At 41.4% G+C, this 19372-nt stretch overlaps 1 protein-coding gene across 8 annotated transcripts in view; it reads right to left on the reverse strand.

Moving 5' to 3' along the window:
* epb41a (erythrocyte membrane protein band 4.1a) overlaps nucleotides 1–11512 on the reverse strand; it is a 127850-nt gene extending 116338 nt beyond the window's left edge. For 3 of the 8 annotated variants that reach the window (XM_045695035.1, XM_045695034.1, XM_045695029.1), the window contains exon 1: nucleotides 10388–10639. In XM_045695035.1, coding sequence (XP_045550991.1) covers nucleotides 10388–10469 — 82 coding nt within the window. In that variant the 5' untranslated portion in view covers nucleotides 10470–10639. Of the gene's footprint in view, nucleotides 1–10387 lie in introns of all 8 variants that reach the window. The other 5 variants (XM_045695030.1, XM_045695033.1, XM_045695028.1 and 2 more) reach the window with 4 other exon arrangements.
* Between the last annotated feature and the right edge of the window lie 7860 nt (nucleotides 11513–19372).

A 19372-nucleotide genomic window follows, 5' to 3' on the forward strand; every position in this document is an offset into this window, starting at 1 on the left:
TATTCATCACCACATCGCTAAATAAACTATGATGCCGGAAAGATTTCATTTGTTGTTCCTAAATGTCCTCTACTTTTACCTCCTCTCTCTGTCTCTCTGCCTCTCTGTCTGTCTGTGGTATAATGCTTAATTTCACCAGTAAAAATATGCGAGAGAATATAACCCAGCATATCTTCATGCCCCCCCCCCAAAACCATTCCTCTGTAATAGCAAGAGTAAAACTGTGTCATCATCCCAAGAGACATGGTCTGAAAGGTGATAGTCCTATGTTTCAAACATCCAATCAGAGATTAGGATTTAGTACACTTTATTTGGGGTTATAAGGATTCCCTGGGCCCAGTTTTTAGAACGTTATCTATCTGGATTTCGGATAGGATTAAATGCATAGAAATAAAATGAATAGAACGGACAAATCATTGACTTGAATGGGAACTCCAGTTCTATTCATTATATTTCTATGCATTTAATACTATCCGTAATCCAGATAGATACATTTTGAAAAACTGTGTCCTGGAGATCAGATGAATGTGTTTTATTCTCTGTATTTCTCTTTGTATTTTGGTGGAGGGAGTGTTTACGTTTTTTTAAACACTTTTTCTCCTCTCTCCAGGGATGATCTTTGTCATACATCTCTATGCCAGTCTCCATGTTGAGGTTGGTTTCATGTTGTCAATCCCATGGCCGAGCCAGTGACCACCTGTTCAGTTTGCCTGTCTGGCTCTCTGCTGCTCCCTGCTGTCTGAATGCTGAACTACATGAATGTGTGTTGGTGAATCATTTCCCATATATTCCCATTAATGGATGGACATGTCAACCTTGTTTTACCAGCTAAATTTACTGAGAACATATTCTCATTTGCAGGTATCGTATAGCTGTGCCTGCAAGCTTTTTGAATATAAGAGAGAGAGACTTGGGGCTATTTTTGCACTATTAATGGAGCTGAGAGTCAGTGTTCTGTCTATTGCTGTGTGTCCCCACAGAAGAAGGATGAGATCATATTTCTATGGTTGTCCCCTGCCGCTGTGATGTCACGAGACAGACCCAGAAATGTCTGTTCTGAGTAGATAATGACAACTCACAGGCTCCGCCCTCCTACTGTACATCACCACTTCCTACTAGACCTCCACGCTACTGGTCTGAACACTGGTCTGAACACTGGTCTGACGACTGGTCTGTCGACTGGTCTGAACACTGGTCTGATGACTGCTCTGAACACTGGTCTGAACACTGGTCTGACGACTGGTCTGTCGACTGGTCTGACGACTGGTCTGACGACTGGTCAGACTACTCTACCTCCTCCTGGTCTGACTACTGTACCTCCTGATCTGACTACTGTACCTCCTCCTGGTCTGACTACTGCACCTCCTCCTGGTCTAACTACTCTACCTCCTCCTGGTCTGACTACTGTACCTCCTCCTGGTCTGACTACTGGTCTGACTACTCTACCGCCTCCTGATCTGACTACTGGTTTGACTACTCTACCTCCTCCTGGTCTGACTACTGTACCTCCTGATCTGACTACTGTACCTCCTCCTGGTCTGACTACTTCACCTCCTCCTGGTCTGACTACTGCACCTCCTCCTGGTCTAACTACTCTACCTCCTCCTGGTCTGACTACTCTACCTCCTCCTGGTCTGACTACTCTACCTCCTCCTGGTCTGACTACTGGTCTGACTACTCTACCTCCTCCTGGTCTGACTACTGTACCTCCTCCTGATCTGACTACTGGTCTGAATACTGTACCTCCTCCTGGTCTGACTACTGTACCGCCTCCTGATCTGACTACTGTTTTGACGACTCTACCTCCTCCTGGTCTGACTACTGTACCTCCTGATCTGACTACTGTACCTCCTCCTGGTCTGACTACTTCACATCCTCCTGGTCTGACTACTCTACCTCTTCCTGGTCTAACTACTGTACCTCCTCCTTGTCTGACTACTGTACCTCCTCCTGGTCTGACTACTCTACCTTCTCCTGGTCTGACTACTGTACCTCCTCCTGGTCTGACTACTGTACCTCCTCCTGGTATAACTACTCTACCTCCTCCTGGTCTGACTACTGTACCTCCTCCTGATCTGACTGCTGTACCTCCTCCTGGTCTGACTACTCTACCTCCTCCTGGTCTGACTACTGTACCTCCTCCTGATCTGACTACTCTACCTCCTCCTGGTATGACTACTGTACCTCCTCCAGGTCTGACGACTGTACCTCCTCCTGGTATGACTACTGGTATGACTTCTCTACCTCCTCCTGGTCTGACTACTGTACCTCCTCCTGGTCTGACTACTGTACCTCCTCCTGATCTGACTACCGGTCTGAATACTCTACCTCCTCCTGGTCTGACTACTCTACCTCCTCCTGGTCTGACTACTGTACCTCCTCCTGGTATGAATACTGTACCTCCTCCTGATCTGACTACTGGTCTGAATACTGTACCTCCTCCTGGTCTGACTACTGTACCTCCTCCTGATCTGACTACTGGTCTGACTACTCTACCTCCTCCTGGTCTGACTTCTCTACCTCCTCCTGGTCTGACTACTGTACCTCCTGGTATGACTACTGTACCTCCTCCTGGTCTGAGTACTGTACCTCCTCCTGGTCTGACTACTGTACCTCCTCCTGATCTGACGACTGGTCTGACAGTTCATTATCACCTCAGAATGACTGTATGGCAGTACACACCACAACTACGTACAGTCGTGGCCAAAAGTTTTGAGAATGACACAAAGATTAATTTTCACAACGTCTGCTGCCTCAGTTTGTATGATGGCAATTTGCATATACTCCAGAATGTTATGAAGAGTGATCAGATGAATTGCAATTAACCTCTTTGCCATGCAAATAAATAGAATCCCCAAAAAACATTTCCACTGCATTTCAGCCCTGCCACAAAAGGACCAGCTGACATCATGTCAGTGATTCTCTCGTTAACACAGGTGTGAGTGTTGACGAGGACAAGGCTGGAGATCACTCTGTCATGCTGATTGAGTTCGAATAACAGACTGGAATCTTCAAAAGGAGAGTGGTACTTGGAATCATTGTTCTTCCTCTGTCAACCACGGTTACCTGCAAGGAAACGTGCCGTCATCATTGCTTTGCACAAAAAGGGCTTCACAGGCGAGGATATTGCTGCCAGTAAGATTGCACCTAAATCAACCATTTATTGGATCATCAAGAACTTCAAGGAGAGCGGTTCAATTGTTGTGAAGAAGGCTTCAGGGCACCCAAGAGAGTCCAGCAAGCGCCAGGACCGTCTCCTAAAGTTGATTCAGCTGCGGGATCGGGGCACCACCAGTACAGAGCTTGCTCAGGAATGGCAGCAGGCAGGTGTGAGTGCATCTGCACACACAGTGAGGCAAAGACTTTTGGAGGATGACCTGGTGTCAAGAAGGGCAGCAAAGAAGCCACTTCTCTCCAGGAAAAACATCAGGGACAGACTGATATTCTGCAAAAGGTACAGGGATTGGACTGCTGAGGACTGGGGTAAAGTCATTTTCTCTGATGAATCCCCTTTCCGATTGTTTGGGGCATCCGGAAAAAAGCTACCATCAGTCCTGTGTCATGCCAACAGTAAAGCATCCTGAGACCATTCATGTATGGGGTTGCTTCTCAGCCAAGGGAGTGGGCTCACTCACAATTTTGCCTAAGAACACAGCCATGAATAAAGAATGGTGACAACACATCCTCCGAGAGCAACTTCTCCCAACCATCCAGGAACAGTTTGGTGACGAACAATGCCTTTTCCAGCATGATGGAGCACCTTGCCATAAGGCAAAAGTGATAACTAAGTGGCTCTGGGAACAAAACATTGATATTTTGGGTCCATGGCCAGGAAACTCCACAGACCTTAATCCCATTGAGAACTTGTGGTCAATCCTCAAGAGGCCTCAAACAAAAACCCACAAATTCTGACAAACTCCAAGCATTGATTATGCAAGAATGGGCTGCCATCAGTCAGGATGTGGCCCAGAATTTAATTGACAGCATGCCAGGGCGGATTGCAGAGGTCTTGAAAAAGAAGGGTCAACACTGAAAATACTGACTCTTTGCATCAACTTCATGTAATTGTCAATAAAAGCCTTTGACACTTATGAAATGCTTGTAATTATACTTCAGTATTCCATAGTAACATCTGACAAAAATATCTAAAGTCAATGAAGCAGCAAACGTTGTGGAAATTTATATTTGTGTCATTATCAAAACTTTTGGCCCCGACTGTACTTTACCAACCATATATAGGCCATTGAAATGTCACACTGTGAGTCAGACCTTATGCAAAGCTTTCTCAAAGCACCAATATGTCTGTTGACTTGTCTGCACCAATATGTCTGTTGACGAGTCTGCACCAATATGTCTGTTGACTAGTCTGCACCAATATGTCTGTTGACTACTCTGTACCAATATGTCTGTTGACTAGTCTGCACCAATGTGTCTGTTGACTAGTCTGCACCAATTGGTACAGACTGTCTGTTGACGAGTCTGCACCAATATGTCTGTTGACTAGTCTGCACCAATTGGTACAGACTGTCTGTTGACGAGTCTGCACCAATATGTCTGTTGACTAGTCTGCACCAATATGTCTGTTGACTAGTCTGCACCAATATGTCTGTTGACTAGTCTGCACCAATATGTCTGTTGACTAGTCTGCACTCCTGCAGACTAGTCACTACATCCTGCAGTGTAGTCCATTTAGAAAACATATAATAACTTCACTAACAACAACAAAAACAACAACAACCTCATATTGTAATCAACGACCTCATATTGTATACAACAACCTCATATTGTAATCAACAACCTCATATTGTAATCGACGACCTCATATTGTAATCGACGACCTCATATTGTAATCAACGACCTCATATTGTAATCAACAACCTCATATTGTAATCGACGACCTCATATTGTAATCAACGACCTCATATTGTAATCAACAACCTCATATTGTAATCAACAACCTCATATTGTAATCGACGACCTCATATTGTAATCAACGACCTCATATTGTAATCAACAACCTCATATTGTAATCGACGACCTCATATTGTAATCAACGACCTCATATTGTAATCAACAACCTCATATTGTAATCGACGACCTCATATTGTAATCGACGACCTCATATTGTATACAACAACCTCATATTGTAATCAACGACCTCATATTGTAATCAACCCCCTCATATTGTAATCAACAACCTCATATTGTAATCAACGACCTCATATTGTAATCAACGACCTCATATTGTAATCAACAACCTCATATTGTAATCAGCAACCTCATATTGTAATCAACGACCTCATATTGTAATCAACAACCTCATATTGTAATCAGCAACCTCATATTGTAATCAACAACCTCATATTGTAATCAACGACCTCATATTGTAATCAACGACCTCATATTGTAATCAACAACCTCATATTGTAATCAACGACCTCATATTGTAATCAACGACCTCATATTGTAATCAACAACCTCATATTGTAATCAACAACCTCATATTGTAATCAACAACCTCGTATTGTAATCAACGACCTCATATTGTAATCAACGACCTCATATTGTAATCAACAACCTCATATTGTAATCAACGACCTCATATTGTAATCAACGACCTCATATTGTAATCAACGACCTCATATTGTAATCAACGACCGACCTCATATTGTAATCAGCAACCTCATATTGTATACAACAACCTCATATTGTAATCAACGACCTCATATTGTAATCAGCAACCTCATATTGTAATCAACGACCTCATATTGTAATCAACAACCTCATATTGTATACAACAACCTCATATTGTAATCAACGACCTCATATTGTAATCAACAACCTCATATTGTAATCAGCAACCTCATATTGTAATCAACAACCTCATATTGTATACAACAACCTCATATTGTAATCAACGACCTCATATTGTAATCAGCAACCTCATATTGTAATCAGCAACCTCATATTGTAATCAACAACCTCATATTGTATACAACAACCTCATATTGTAATCAACGACCTCATATTGTAATCAACAACCTCATATTGTAATCAACAACCTCATATTGTAATCAACGACCTCATATTGTAATCGACGACCTCATATTGTAATCAACGACCAACCTCATATTGTAATCAGCAACCTCATATTGTAATCAGCAACCTCATATTGTAATCAACAACCTCATATTGTAATCAACAACCTCATATTGTAATCAACGACCTCATATTGTAATCAACGACCTCATATTGTAATCAACAACCTCATATTGTAATCAACGACCTCATATTGTAATCAACAACCTCATATTGTAATCAACGACCTCATATTGTAATCAGCAACCTCATATTGTAAACAACAAACTCATATTGTATACAACAACCTCCTATTGTATACAACAAACTCATATTGTATACAACAAACTCATATTGTATACAACAACCTCCTATTGTATAAAACAACCTCATACTCAATCATATTCACTTGGTCAAATTCCCTCTGTCAGTCTCTCTAAAAGCACTAAAGGCAACAATCCATCACCCTCACTGATAAGTTAAGTTCCAGTCTTGAAAGACGTTTCCTAAACATATCCTCTTCTCTACTGAATACCTATCACATTCTGCAGCTGTATGTACTACTATACTTACTGTCAAAAGAACAAAGGATATTTATTGTGTGATCTAGATAACCTCTAGACGCATCATCTCTTAGGGTGCTGCTGTCCCACTTCAGCTCTGAACAGGAGACAGGAGAGGTAAGGCAGTGAGACAGTGAACCCCAGGCTACTGTCTGTCTGAGCCCAGACTGTCTGTCTGTTATAATAATATATAATAACCAAGGCTTCTTACAGTCATGCATGCATACATTTTGCCTATGGGTAGCTCAGGGAATCACCATGCTCTACCAACTGAGCCATACAGTTATTGCAACATTCTCCAGCAGAAATGATTTGCTAGCCTGGTCCCAGATCTGTTTGTGCCGTCTTGCCAACTGATATACATGTTTGACATGACAATGACCACAGGAGTTGGAATGACAGCACAAATAGATCTGAAACCATGCTACATTTGTTTTTCCGAACCCAGAAATCAGTGAGGGATCAATTCTGATCTCTATCTCTCTCGACCACAAGGGGGCAGGAAAGGGATAATGTTTTACCTGTCGAGAAGATCTGACATTTGAAATCTAAATCTATGTGATTTACTGACAGTATTGATTCGTCCAGGGTCAGATTACCGACCAGATCTCCAAGGGGCAGGTGCATTCGGGGATAGTCGCAAAAACCCAGTGGTGGGAAAAGTACCCAATTGTCATACTTGAGCAAAAGTAAAGATACATTTATAGTAATTTAGCAGACGCTCTTATCCAGAGCGACTTACAGTAGTGAATGCATACATTTCATACATTTATATATATATTTTTTTTTGTACTGGCCCCCCATGGGAATTGAACCCACAACCCTGGCGTTGCACACACCATGCTGGCGTTGCAAACACCATGCTCTACCAACTGAGCCACAGGGAAGATACCTTAATAGAAAATGACTCAAGTAAAAGTGAAAGTCACCCAGTAAAATACTACTTCAGTAAAAGTCTAAAAGTATTTGTTTTTAAATATACTTAAGTATCAAAAGTAAAGGTAATTGCTGAAATATACTTAAGTATCAAAAGTAAAAGTATAAATAATTTTAAAGTCCTTATATTAAGCAAACCAGATGGCACCTGTTTTTAACGTATAGCCAGGGACACACTCCAACCCTCAGACATAATTTACAAATGAAGCATGTGTTTAGTGAGTCCGCCAGATCAGAGGCAGTAGGGATGACCAGGGATGTTCTCTTGATAAGTGTGTGAATTAGGCAATTTTCCTGATCTGCTATGCATTCATTGGGTGTCAGGGAAAATGTATGGAGTAAGAAGTACATTATTTTCTTTAGGAATGTAGTGAAGTAAAAGTTGACAGAAATATAAATAGTAAAGTAAAGTACAGATATAAAAATAACTACTTAAGTGGTACTTTAATGTATTTTTACATCACTGCAAAAAACCTACACAAGTAACAGCAACGACTAGGGTCTGACTTCAATGATGGACTCTTTTGGCAAAGAGGAACTACGTCACTTCCTACATATGTCGGATATTAATTTGACCCCTATTGCAACCATCAATGGCACTAGATTATCGCCAGCTGATGTTTCATTAAACCAACAATACGTGCTAGCACAGCTGATCTCAATTGCAACCATTACTGGTCCCCTCATTACCGCTCCCTGAAACATGATGTCGGTGTTACCTTAGTCCTGCTTACAACCAAAGTCTTTCAAGATATGTTGGCCCTCAGATCGGTATTGTAATCGGAACAACGTAGTCCTTTTTGAACAGACTACGGGTGATGTATCTATTTGACAAGCATTCTGAACTATAGAAATAAAGCATTTCATTGTTTACCACAGAAACTCTACTGTGGCAATTTACCAGACACTTTGTATGAATGGAAACTAATGTTGGTGTAGCCTACTGTTATTATCTCATTTGTTTCCTATTTACCAAGATTGGGGGTTAAATATCCCTGGACCGTCCATATTTGACTGTCCATATTTGACTGTCCATATTTGCCAGCAGACCTAACCGCTACCTCACCCCAGGCCTCGATTGAACTACATTTTGACATTAGGATACACTTGGCACTTGTATGTCGTAGCCATAGTGGAGACCAATATTTATCTTGTGTTATTAAGCTGTACAAAACTACAGTTGTTGAACCATTTCTGTACATCTGAATGTTGCAGTGATAGTGCCTAGGTCTATAGCGTTTGAGAGAAAATGATTTTGATAGCAACCCCCTGATCCCAATGACTTGACTGCCCCCGCATGGTCAGAAAGAGAACTGCTCTTTTTCAGGGAATCACAAGGCAAATTTTTTTGAATTTACTGAGCAGCAAGAAAATGTTTGCGAAAAAAAGAGTGATGAAGTCAACATCAAACATCTGAACGTCACTACTATGATCCTCTTGAAAAAAATACTAAATACTAGCTAGGAAGAAGGAGATCACAGAGGTTATTTTAATGAGTGGCTACCACCACTGCAAAGGGTTTTGCCTGCGAACTTCGCTTTCGAATCACAACATTCTGGCATGTCTGCCTCGTGATTTGCTGGAAGAGTTGTCTGTCTGAAGAGAACCCACCGCTGAACTTTTTTTCTTCTTCTCTCTTATCAAAGTTGCCAAAAGATTCTACCCTGGAGGAAGGTGCCTTCAGGGCCCCAGATGTGGTGGTCCGGCCCTGGATTCGGGCCATTGGAAAATAAACAGACAAGACACAAACATCAGAGTGCTACCTTTTGAGTTGGGGAATGTGAGGCCTTTGTCTCAAAAGGAAAATGCCAAAGATTACTCAAAGCTGTCTGATTCTTCACAGAGAATGACTTTTGATCTCAACACATTTGAGTGTAGAAATCAACACAAAAGTGGCTGAAATCTCATAATGTAGGTCTACTGAGTCCCTGAGGCATAACTACTGACACATTGAGTGAGGTAGAATGGGATGTGGGGTAACCAGGCTGAAATGTTCAGAAAGTGTCCTGATGATGTTAGGAAAAACCCAGCCTCAGCAGTTTGGTACAGTACATTACCTCTTGTTTTCAGAGCTGTTTTATACCCCTGTTGTTTCCACACTGCTTCCTGAAGCAGCAGGCCATGTTATAAAATCAATGGGAAGCAAAAAGCACGTGCTCTCCTTTTGGATGTACAGGTTAATAGAAACTATATCAAAACTGTGTAGGTCAGGAAGACACACACACACTGTACACACACACACACACACACACACACACACACACACACACACACTGTAAACGTACACACACACACTGTACACACACACACTGTACACACACACTGTACACACACACTGTACACACACACACACACACACACTGTAAACGTACACACACACACACTGTACACACACACACTGTACACACACACTGTACACACACACACACTGTAAACGTACACACACACACTGTACACACACACACTGTACACACACACACACACACACACACACACACACACACACACACACACACACACACACACACACACACACTGTAAACATACACACACACACACTGTACACACACACACACTGTAAACACACACAAACACACACACTGTACCTCCACAAACACACACACTGTACACACTGTACACACACACACACACAAACATTATGTGCATTATGTCCATCACAACAAAGTGGCAGTTTCTGCTCAGCTTTCCTCTCATCAACATCCAAGCTGATGAAATACTCACCACATATCAGAGATACAGTTTCTGCTGAGCTTTCCTCTCATCAACATCCAAGCTGATGAAATACTCACCACATATCAGAGATACAGTTTCCGAGGAGGTGGACAGCCAGGGGGACCATGGGTCCAGGGGGACATGGGTCCAGGGGGACATAGGTCCAGGGTGTGTGAGAGAGGGAGAGAAAAAGACATGGTCAAACAATTCTAACTCATACACTGTAGCCTAGATATTTGGATATTTCACTTACAATACAATGGTGTTATCTTGGGTACCAGTCTGTTTGTGCCATTATGCCACTCCTTGCTGTTGACATGAGACCTGGGACCAGGCTACAATAACGTTTCACAGTATAATGTACAATCCAGTACAATCTAGTAAAATCTAGTACAATCCAGTACAATCTAGTACAAGCTAGTATAATTTAGTACAATCTAGTAAAATCTAGTACAAGCTAGTATAATTTAGTACAATCTAGTACAATCTAGTACAATCCAGTGCAATCTTGTACAATCCAGTACAATCTAGTACAATCCAGTACAATCGAGGACAATCTAGTAAAATCTAGTACAATCCAGTACAATCTAGTACAAGCTAGTATAATTTAGTACAATCTAGTACAATCTAGTACAATCCAGTGCAATCTTGTACAATCCAGTACAATCTAGTACAATCCAGTACAATTGAGGACAATCTAATACAATCTAGAACAAGCTAGTATAATTTAGTACAATCTAGTAAAATCTAGTACAATCCAGTACAACCCAGTACAATCGTGTACAATCTAGGACAATCTATTAAAATCTAGTACAAGCCAGTATAATTTAGTACAATCTAGTACAACCCAGTACAATCGTGTACAATCCAGTACAATCGTGAACAATCCAGTACAATCTAGTACAATCTAGTACAAGCTAGTATAATTTAGTACAATCTAGTAAAATCTAGTACAAGCTAGTATAATTTAGTACAATCTAGTAAAATCTAGTACAAGCTAGTATAATTTAGTACAATCTAGTACAATCTAGTACAATCCAGTGCAATCTTGTACAATCCAGTACAATCTAGTACAATCCAGTACAATCGAGGACAATCTAGTAAAATCTAGTACAATCCAGTACAATCTAGTACAAGCTAGTATAATTTAGTACAATCTAGTACAATCTAGTACAATCCAGTGCAATCTTGTACAATCCAGTACAATCTAGTACAATCCAGTACAATCGAGGACAATCTAATACAATCTAGAACAAGCTAGTATAATTTAGTACAATCTAGTAAAATCTAGTACAATCCAGTACAACCCAGTACAATCGTGTACAATCTAGGACAATCTATTAAAATCTAGTACAAGCCAGTATAATTTAGTACAATCTAGTACAACCCAGTACAATCGTGTACAATCCAGTACAATCGTGAACAATCCAGTACAATCTAGTACAAGCTAGTATAATTTAGTACAATCTAGTAAAATCTAGTACAAGCTAGTATAATTTAGTACAATCTAGTAAAATCTAGTACAAGCTAGTATAATTTAGTACAATCTAGTACAATCCAGTACAATCTAGTACAATCCAGTACAATCTAGTACAATCGAGTACAATCCAGTACAATCTAGTACAATCGAGTACAATCTAGTACAATCCAGTACAATCTAGTACAATCCAGTACAATCTAGTACAATCCAGTACAATCTAGTACAATGATCAGCCAAGCAGGAGTATATCACCATGTTTTTGATTATCAATATTTACTGTAATCCTTTCTTCTCTATCAACTGGAACATGTTCATGAACAAGAGTGCAGTGTATCCCTCTATACTGACCTAAAGAATCATCCTTAAAGAGTGCAGTGTATCCATCTATACTGACCTTGTCATGTCCTGACCAGCAGAGGGAGGTATTGTATTAGTTTTGGTCAGGACGTGGCAGGTTTTTTGTGTGTTAAGTGTTGTGTTGGTGATTAGGACTCCCAATTGAAGGCAGGTGTGTTGAGTTGCCTTTGATTGGGAGTCCTATATAGGAGTGTGTGTGTTTTTCTTTGGGGTTGTGGGTAGTTGTTTTTTACACTGCGTGTTGTGTGCCTGCAAAACTGTTCCTGTCGTCGTGAGTAGAGTTTATTGTTTTTCCCTGTGGATGCTTTACTTGTGTTTATTAAAAAACTATGAGTATCCACATTCCCGCTGCGCCTTGGTCCTCCCTTCAACAAAACGACAACAGTTCTTACAGACCTAAAGAATCATCCTTAAAGAGTGCAGTGTATCCATCTATACTGACCTAAAGAATCATCCTTAAAGAGTGCAGTGTATCCATCTATACTGACCTAAAGCATCATCCTTAAAGAGTGCAGTGTATCCATCTATTTAAAAGCATGCTGAAGCTAGCCAAGCATACTTCCCCTATAAATACTTTATGTAACTTAGTGGAATACCACTGAGGGAGACGATACAAAGATCTTAAATTGCCATGCAGAACTTATTTTCTCTTTTGAATGTATTTTCCCCTTCATCATCACTGTTGTAATCTAACCGAGTGGTGTCTTCAAATTAGACTGAATGGTATCTCCAAATAGAACCCTGTTTCCTATAAAGGTAATAGGATGCCATTTGGGATGAAGCCCGTCATTAACTATCCAAATACTACACTTAGAGGGATTACATGGATTACAAGAAGAGAAGGAAGATCCGCGGTCTTAATGAGGTAGTCCTGCTCCGAACCACAGGAGTCAGAAGTCCTAACTCATTAGTGGAGCTAACTTCAAACTGACTCATCAGGGTACAGGAAAAGATCTCTTCCGACTCCTCTAGAAATACTTGAACTTGGCTATCGTCCCAAATAGCACCCTATTCCCTACATAATGCACTACTTTTGAACAGGGCCCCATAGGCTCTGGTCAAAAGTAGTGCACTATTTAGGGAATAGAGTTCAATTTAGGATGCAACCTTGTTCTTATCGGCCGCACAGAGCCCAGTGCTCAATATTTAATGTACTCAGGAATGGAATATAATTCCTATTAAGTTAAGGACAGATGGCTCATGTTTCATGTCAGTGGGCAAATCTTCTTACTGTCTCTTCTCCTGTCTCAGCAGTTCCTTCCACACTTAGTTCTGTTCATTTCACTAAGGATGTTTACCAAATGGCACATTATTCCCTATATAGTGCACTAGGGCCCACGGGGCTCTGGTCAAAAGTAGTGCACTATGTAGGAAATTGGGTGCGATTTGGGACACAATCTAAAAGTCCTCTCCAGCTGTTAATAATGGAGAATAGACCATGGTGTATGTGATGTTTCCATGAGGGTGTGAGAACAATGAGAGAGGGAAATATATATATATTTCTCTCACTCTCTCTCTCTCTCTTTCTGTGTCTCTCTCTCTCTCTCTTTCTACGTCTCTCTCTCTCTCAACTCAATTTCAATCTAAGGGCTATATTGGCATATATGTTAACATTGGCAAAGCAAGTGAAATAGATAATAAACAAAAGTGAAATAAACAATACAAAGTGAACAGTAAACATTACACTCACAGAAGTTCCAAAAGAATAAAGACATGTCAAATGTCATAACATGTATATATACAGTGTTGTAATGATGTGCAAATAGTTAAAGTACAAAAGGGAAAATAAGTAAACATAAATATAAGTTGTATTTACAATGGTGTTTGTTCTTCACTGGTTGCCCTTTTCTTGTGGCAACAGGTCATAAATCTTGCTGCTGTGATGGCACACTGTGGAATTTCACCCAATAGATATGGGAGTTTATCAAGACTGGATTTGTTTTCACATTCTTTGTGTGTCTGTGTAATCAGAGGTAAATATGGGTCTCTAATATGGTCATTATGTCCATTTTAGAGACACATATTTCCCTCAGATTACAGAGACCCACAAAGAATTCGAAAAACAAATCCAATTTTGATAAACTCCCATAGAGGAAGTTGACATCACAAAACTGGGATGTTTTGGTTGTACCGGCGCTGAGGCACCAATAGGATGCACAAATCACGTGATCAGCTTCCAGATTGCTGTTAGTGATCGACTTAAGGTAGGACTAGGTAAGATGATAAAGTATACGGAAGCTGACTTCTTGAGTGAGTCTTTTCCTATGAACTTTTATCTTGATTTTCAGGTCAGATGTGTCAGAAGGCTTTGTGTCTAGATGGTAAACAGTTGATGTCAGAATTTACTTTTCATAGCACCACGAACACACAAAGGTCATCTGTTCTCAGTGACAACATGTCTGGGACAACTTCTCTCTGACCGTTACAAAAACATGCATGTGTAGGCCTGCCTAACATTATAGAGGGTGTCCATGATTAAAACATGCATGTTAACATGATATTCATGATTAAAACATGCATTAAAACATGCCTAAAACATGCCTAAAACATGCATTAAAATGTTAGGCCTGCCTAACATTATAGAGGGTGTTCATGATTAGCCATGATTATGTTACAGGCTTAAACAAGTTGAGTGTATTACCTGTTTACAAGGAAATAGGCTACAATAATAACATGATTGACAGATATGACAGACAGGTAAGCAGGTGTTAATCATACTTGTTCGGTTCGTTGAGTAGACAATAAATGATGTGGCCTAAAACGATGCAAACGAAAGCTCCCGAACCCACCTCCCGAACCCGCCTCTGTCTGCCGAAATACGAGAGTAGACGCTGGCTGAGGATAAGGGTGTGGATGAGAGTCGTAATTTCTCGGCGCTGTCAGTCTACCCTACATTGGGCCACTGAAGTGCGTCCTCCCTCCCTTCCGCGTCCGCCGCAAGGGAAAAACGCGAGTGGATCACCAACAAACAGTTTGCCGATGCCACCGACTGACGCGAGAGAGGCGGGGTGAGATGCTGGATTTCGCAGAAACGGACTGCCTTGGAACCGCGGCAACCAGCTACTGTATCTATGCAGCAGACAGCAACAATAATAGACCAATGAGTCTTAGCGTTCCCTCACGCCGGCGGTGTGTGGATAAAACATAACAGGAACATAAAACCAAGGTGGAGTAATAGCCTATACTTTTGGTCCATAGTAGACCTACCATAGATTCCATGCACACGACTGAAGCATCCTCAGTCAAATGCGCTTTATTAACATAGGCTACACCTCCCACTGTGTGGATTATTTATTTCGCATGGCCCTCATAATATGATAATAATAAGGTGGGTGCTTATATTTGTCCTATCTCAGACATGTACATGTTTGTTAATAAGCATATGTGAATTGGAAATGTGGTGTTTGTTTATCCCAACGCCCTCAGAGAGGTGCTCAGCCATTATCAACTGCAACCCTGAAAGCAATTAGGCTTAAAGTGCCTTGCTCAAGGGAACAACGACAGTGTTCACCTTGTCGACTCGTGGATTCGAACAAGCGACCTTTCGGTTAGTGGCCCAACGTTCGAACCGCCAGGAACTCTGAACCGGATGACAGCTGTCACAACCATAGCACGAAAGCCAAAGGCGCGCGCTCTACCGTGCCAGTGGTGGCTAATCCACTTGAAATCTTCTTCACTCCGATTTATTTAGCTCCCATGCACTAGTCCACCTGACTACTTACCCTACCTAGGCTTGCCTCGCCTATACTCTCATCGGTAACTGACAATTCTAGAACAAACTATGACGGGGAGGAAAAGAAAAGAGTGTCCGACCGACTCAGTGTCCGACTGACAAAACAAACCCCATAAAATGACAGTGAAATAGTGAGCACAGAGCACATGAAAACATAGCCCCCCCCCCGAGATAACGAGTATATAATGTTGCTCATTTCTATACCCACTGCACCACAGCATTGAATTACACGATAAAATGGACTAACGTTGGCCAGACGTTGCCCATACATTCACAAATGAGACGGCTCCAGAAATAGACGAAACGTGCCATTGACAACGTTTTCGATTTAATGGGTTTACCTGGGAAGATGACAGCGCGTTGTCTTCGATTCCTTCTTATTATATGCCCGTGTCATTTACTCATTTGTGCAGTAGGGGCTTCTATTCATTTAGCCTTTCTCACCAACACAGCAGCATTCCTCCGTCCAAAAACCCGTCACTGTGGAGTTGTGATTGTAGTCCACCGTCGGGGTCGCGACATCCATTTACCCGCCTCTGGAAGATGGTGATTGGAGCAAAGCGCGTTATCTCAGCCAGGTACTGTGATGTCGTATGGATAATGTTATGCACGGGCAACGGACTGGGATTAGTGACTGACAACAACCACCGATTGGTGTTCTTGTTGTTGTTGTTGTTGTTGTTGTTGTTGTTGAGTAGTAGAAATGTGCAATATTTTTTTACCCCAAAGTGTTTTTGTGTGTAGCCAGCGCAGACCCTAAACTACAGCAGCGCGTGTTTATGCATCCAACTCACCATGTGCTGAAGTTGCTACACTGACATCAGAGGTCAAATCAAATGAAACATTATTTGTCACATGCGCCGAATAATAACAAGTGTCGACCTTACCGTGAAATGTTTACAAGCCCTTATCCAACAGCGCATTTCAAGAAGAGTTAAGAAAATATTTACCAAATAAACTAAAGTAAAAAAGAATAAAAAGTAAGACAATAACATAACAATGACGAGACTATATATAGTGGGTACCAGTACAGGTTAATGGAGGTCATTTGTACATGTAGGTAGAGGTGAAGTGACTATGCATAGATAATAAACAGAGAGTAGCAGCAGTGTACAAAACAAATGGGGGGGGTCATTGTAAATAGTGTGGGGACCATTTGATGAATTGTTCAGCAGTTTTATGGCTTGGGGGTAGAAGCTGTTAAGGAGCCTTTTGGTCCTAGACTTAGAGCTCTGGTACTGCTTGCCGTGCTGTAGCAGGTGAGATGCACTTTGGGGGAAAAGGTCAAGGGATGGCAGGAGATCTTGACCTCTAGACTGAATAAATATGAATTTATACATTTACATTTTATCAGAAACTCTTATCCAGAGCGACTTATAGGTTTAAGTGCCTTTGCTCAAGGGCACGTCTACACATTTTGTTCACCTAGTCGGTTCAGGGATTCAAGCCAGCGACCTTCCGGTTACTTGTCCAATCCTATTAACCAGTCTGCCATATTCATGGTAATCAATAATACCCAGAGTCACCCAATTAAAATATCGCTTACACTTTATCACAGTGTCTTTGAAATGTAGGATATGAAAGTAGGCTATGCATTTTACTCACTGTTGTTTTTGAAATAATAGATTATTCTCAGATGGACCTCAGATGTGATAACAATGTTAACATCATCTACATTGAACATTCTCTTCACCTGGTGTTAACCTTTCTAAGTAGAACATCTGTGGAGGTGGATTGGGCTTTGAGGTGAGAGGTCAGTGAGCGGTCAGGTCCTCTCACTGGAGAACATCGGCAGAGGAAACCAAACATGACAGACTTCCTAAATGCATGGTTTGTGTTGAATCTGTCTGTGCTGGTCAGTCATTCAGCAGCCTGCTCTTCCTCTAGGCTGCTGGTGGCATTCACTCAGCATTTACTGTCAACAAATATTATTTTTTTTAGAAATACATTTAAGCTCAGTCTTTTAGCTTATTTTTTTGTTGTTTTTTTTCGTTCCAGTTTTCAAGCTCTGTCCTCTTTTGCTATGCTTTTTGCAGGTTGCCATGACATATTTAGGGGATTAACTTTAGAACGCCCACACATCCGCCTACGGGGATGGATACGCTCTCGATCGTATTGTTAAAGTGCATCTCTTTATAACTCTACGTAGCAATTTACACCTAAATAATAATTCCACTCACAACTATTCTGTTCTAATACTCACCCACAGATAACTGCTCATAGGCTGAATACCAAAATGGCACACTATCCCCATATATAGTGCACTACTTTTGACCAGGACCCTATTCCCTATATAGTGCACTACTTTTGACCAGGGCCCTATTCCCTATATAGTGCACTACTTTTGATTAGAGCCCTATTAGTCCTGGTCAAAAGTAGTGCACTACAGAGGGTATAGGGTGCCATTTGGGACACATATCATCATATTGAAATCAAAGTGTATGCCACCTACCTACAATACAGCAGCACCAGCTCCATTAATACAAACAGAAACAGTAGCTACATTGTCCTTCCTACACAGCAGCACCAGCTACTAGAAATACATCTGATTACAAAACAAATACAGGCTCCAGTTCAGCTCATAATACTATCATATTACTATTACTATCGTTTCAGAATGGTGAACTGATCTCAAATTAAACGGGACAATGCACATGAGTTGAAGAGAGTAATTGCTTTGTGCTCAGTTACCTAATTCCCCATATCTTCTATTTCTGCCAGGGAGGGATTCTGAGGTCCAGGTGCATGTAGGGCACGCTCTCTCTCTGTGTGTGTGTGTGTGTGTGTGTGTGTGTGTGTGTGTGTGTGTGTGTGTGTGTGTGTGTGTGTGTGTGTGTGTGTGTGTGTGTGTGTGTGTGTGTGTGTGTGTGTGTGTGTGTGTGTGTGTGTGTGTGTGTGTGTGTGTGTGTGTGTGTGTGTTTTGGTGAAATGACCCAAGTACGCAGAAAAGATATGAAATATTTAAAGCAAACACCCAAAACAACATTCCTTCCCATGAACACTAGTTCCTGGTTCCTACTCCTTGACAGGCCGTCTTCTGCAAATGCTGCAGTCGACTGTGGACCGCGTCACTCAGCTGCGTCCATAACATCATACGCAGGCACTTAGACGCTGACTATGCATGTGGGACCCCCCCCGCCACTAAGTGATAATCTGCCTTTTGGGACACAACCAGTTCTTGAGTTACGTAGATACAGCTACTCTGCAGATCAGCTCGCTCCCCAGAGCTGTCTGTCTGTCTGCCAGTGAGTCTGATTAGAGGGGATGTGCTGCAGTAGGCGACTCCATCGTTCACTTCCTAAACAGCCATTACTACTAGCATTGATGGATTCTATTATGTCCCACTGGATCGAGAGACAGAACTTTTCTTTCTTGACCATTTCTCAGATTTTTATTTGAGTCATTTAGCAGACACTCATATCCTTACAGGAGCAATTAGGGTTAAGTGCCTTGCGTAAGGGAACATCGTCAGATTTTTCACCTAGTTGGCTG

The sequence above is a fragment of the Salmo salar genome, chromosome ssa14 (genome assembly GCF_905237065.1).
Source record: "Salmo salar chromosome ssa14, Ssal_v3.1, whole genome shotgun sequence".
In the NCBI taxonomy this organism is placed as follows: domain Eukaryota; kingdom Metazoa; phylum Chordata; class Actinopteri; order Salmoniformes; family Salmonidae; genus Salmo; species Salmo salar.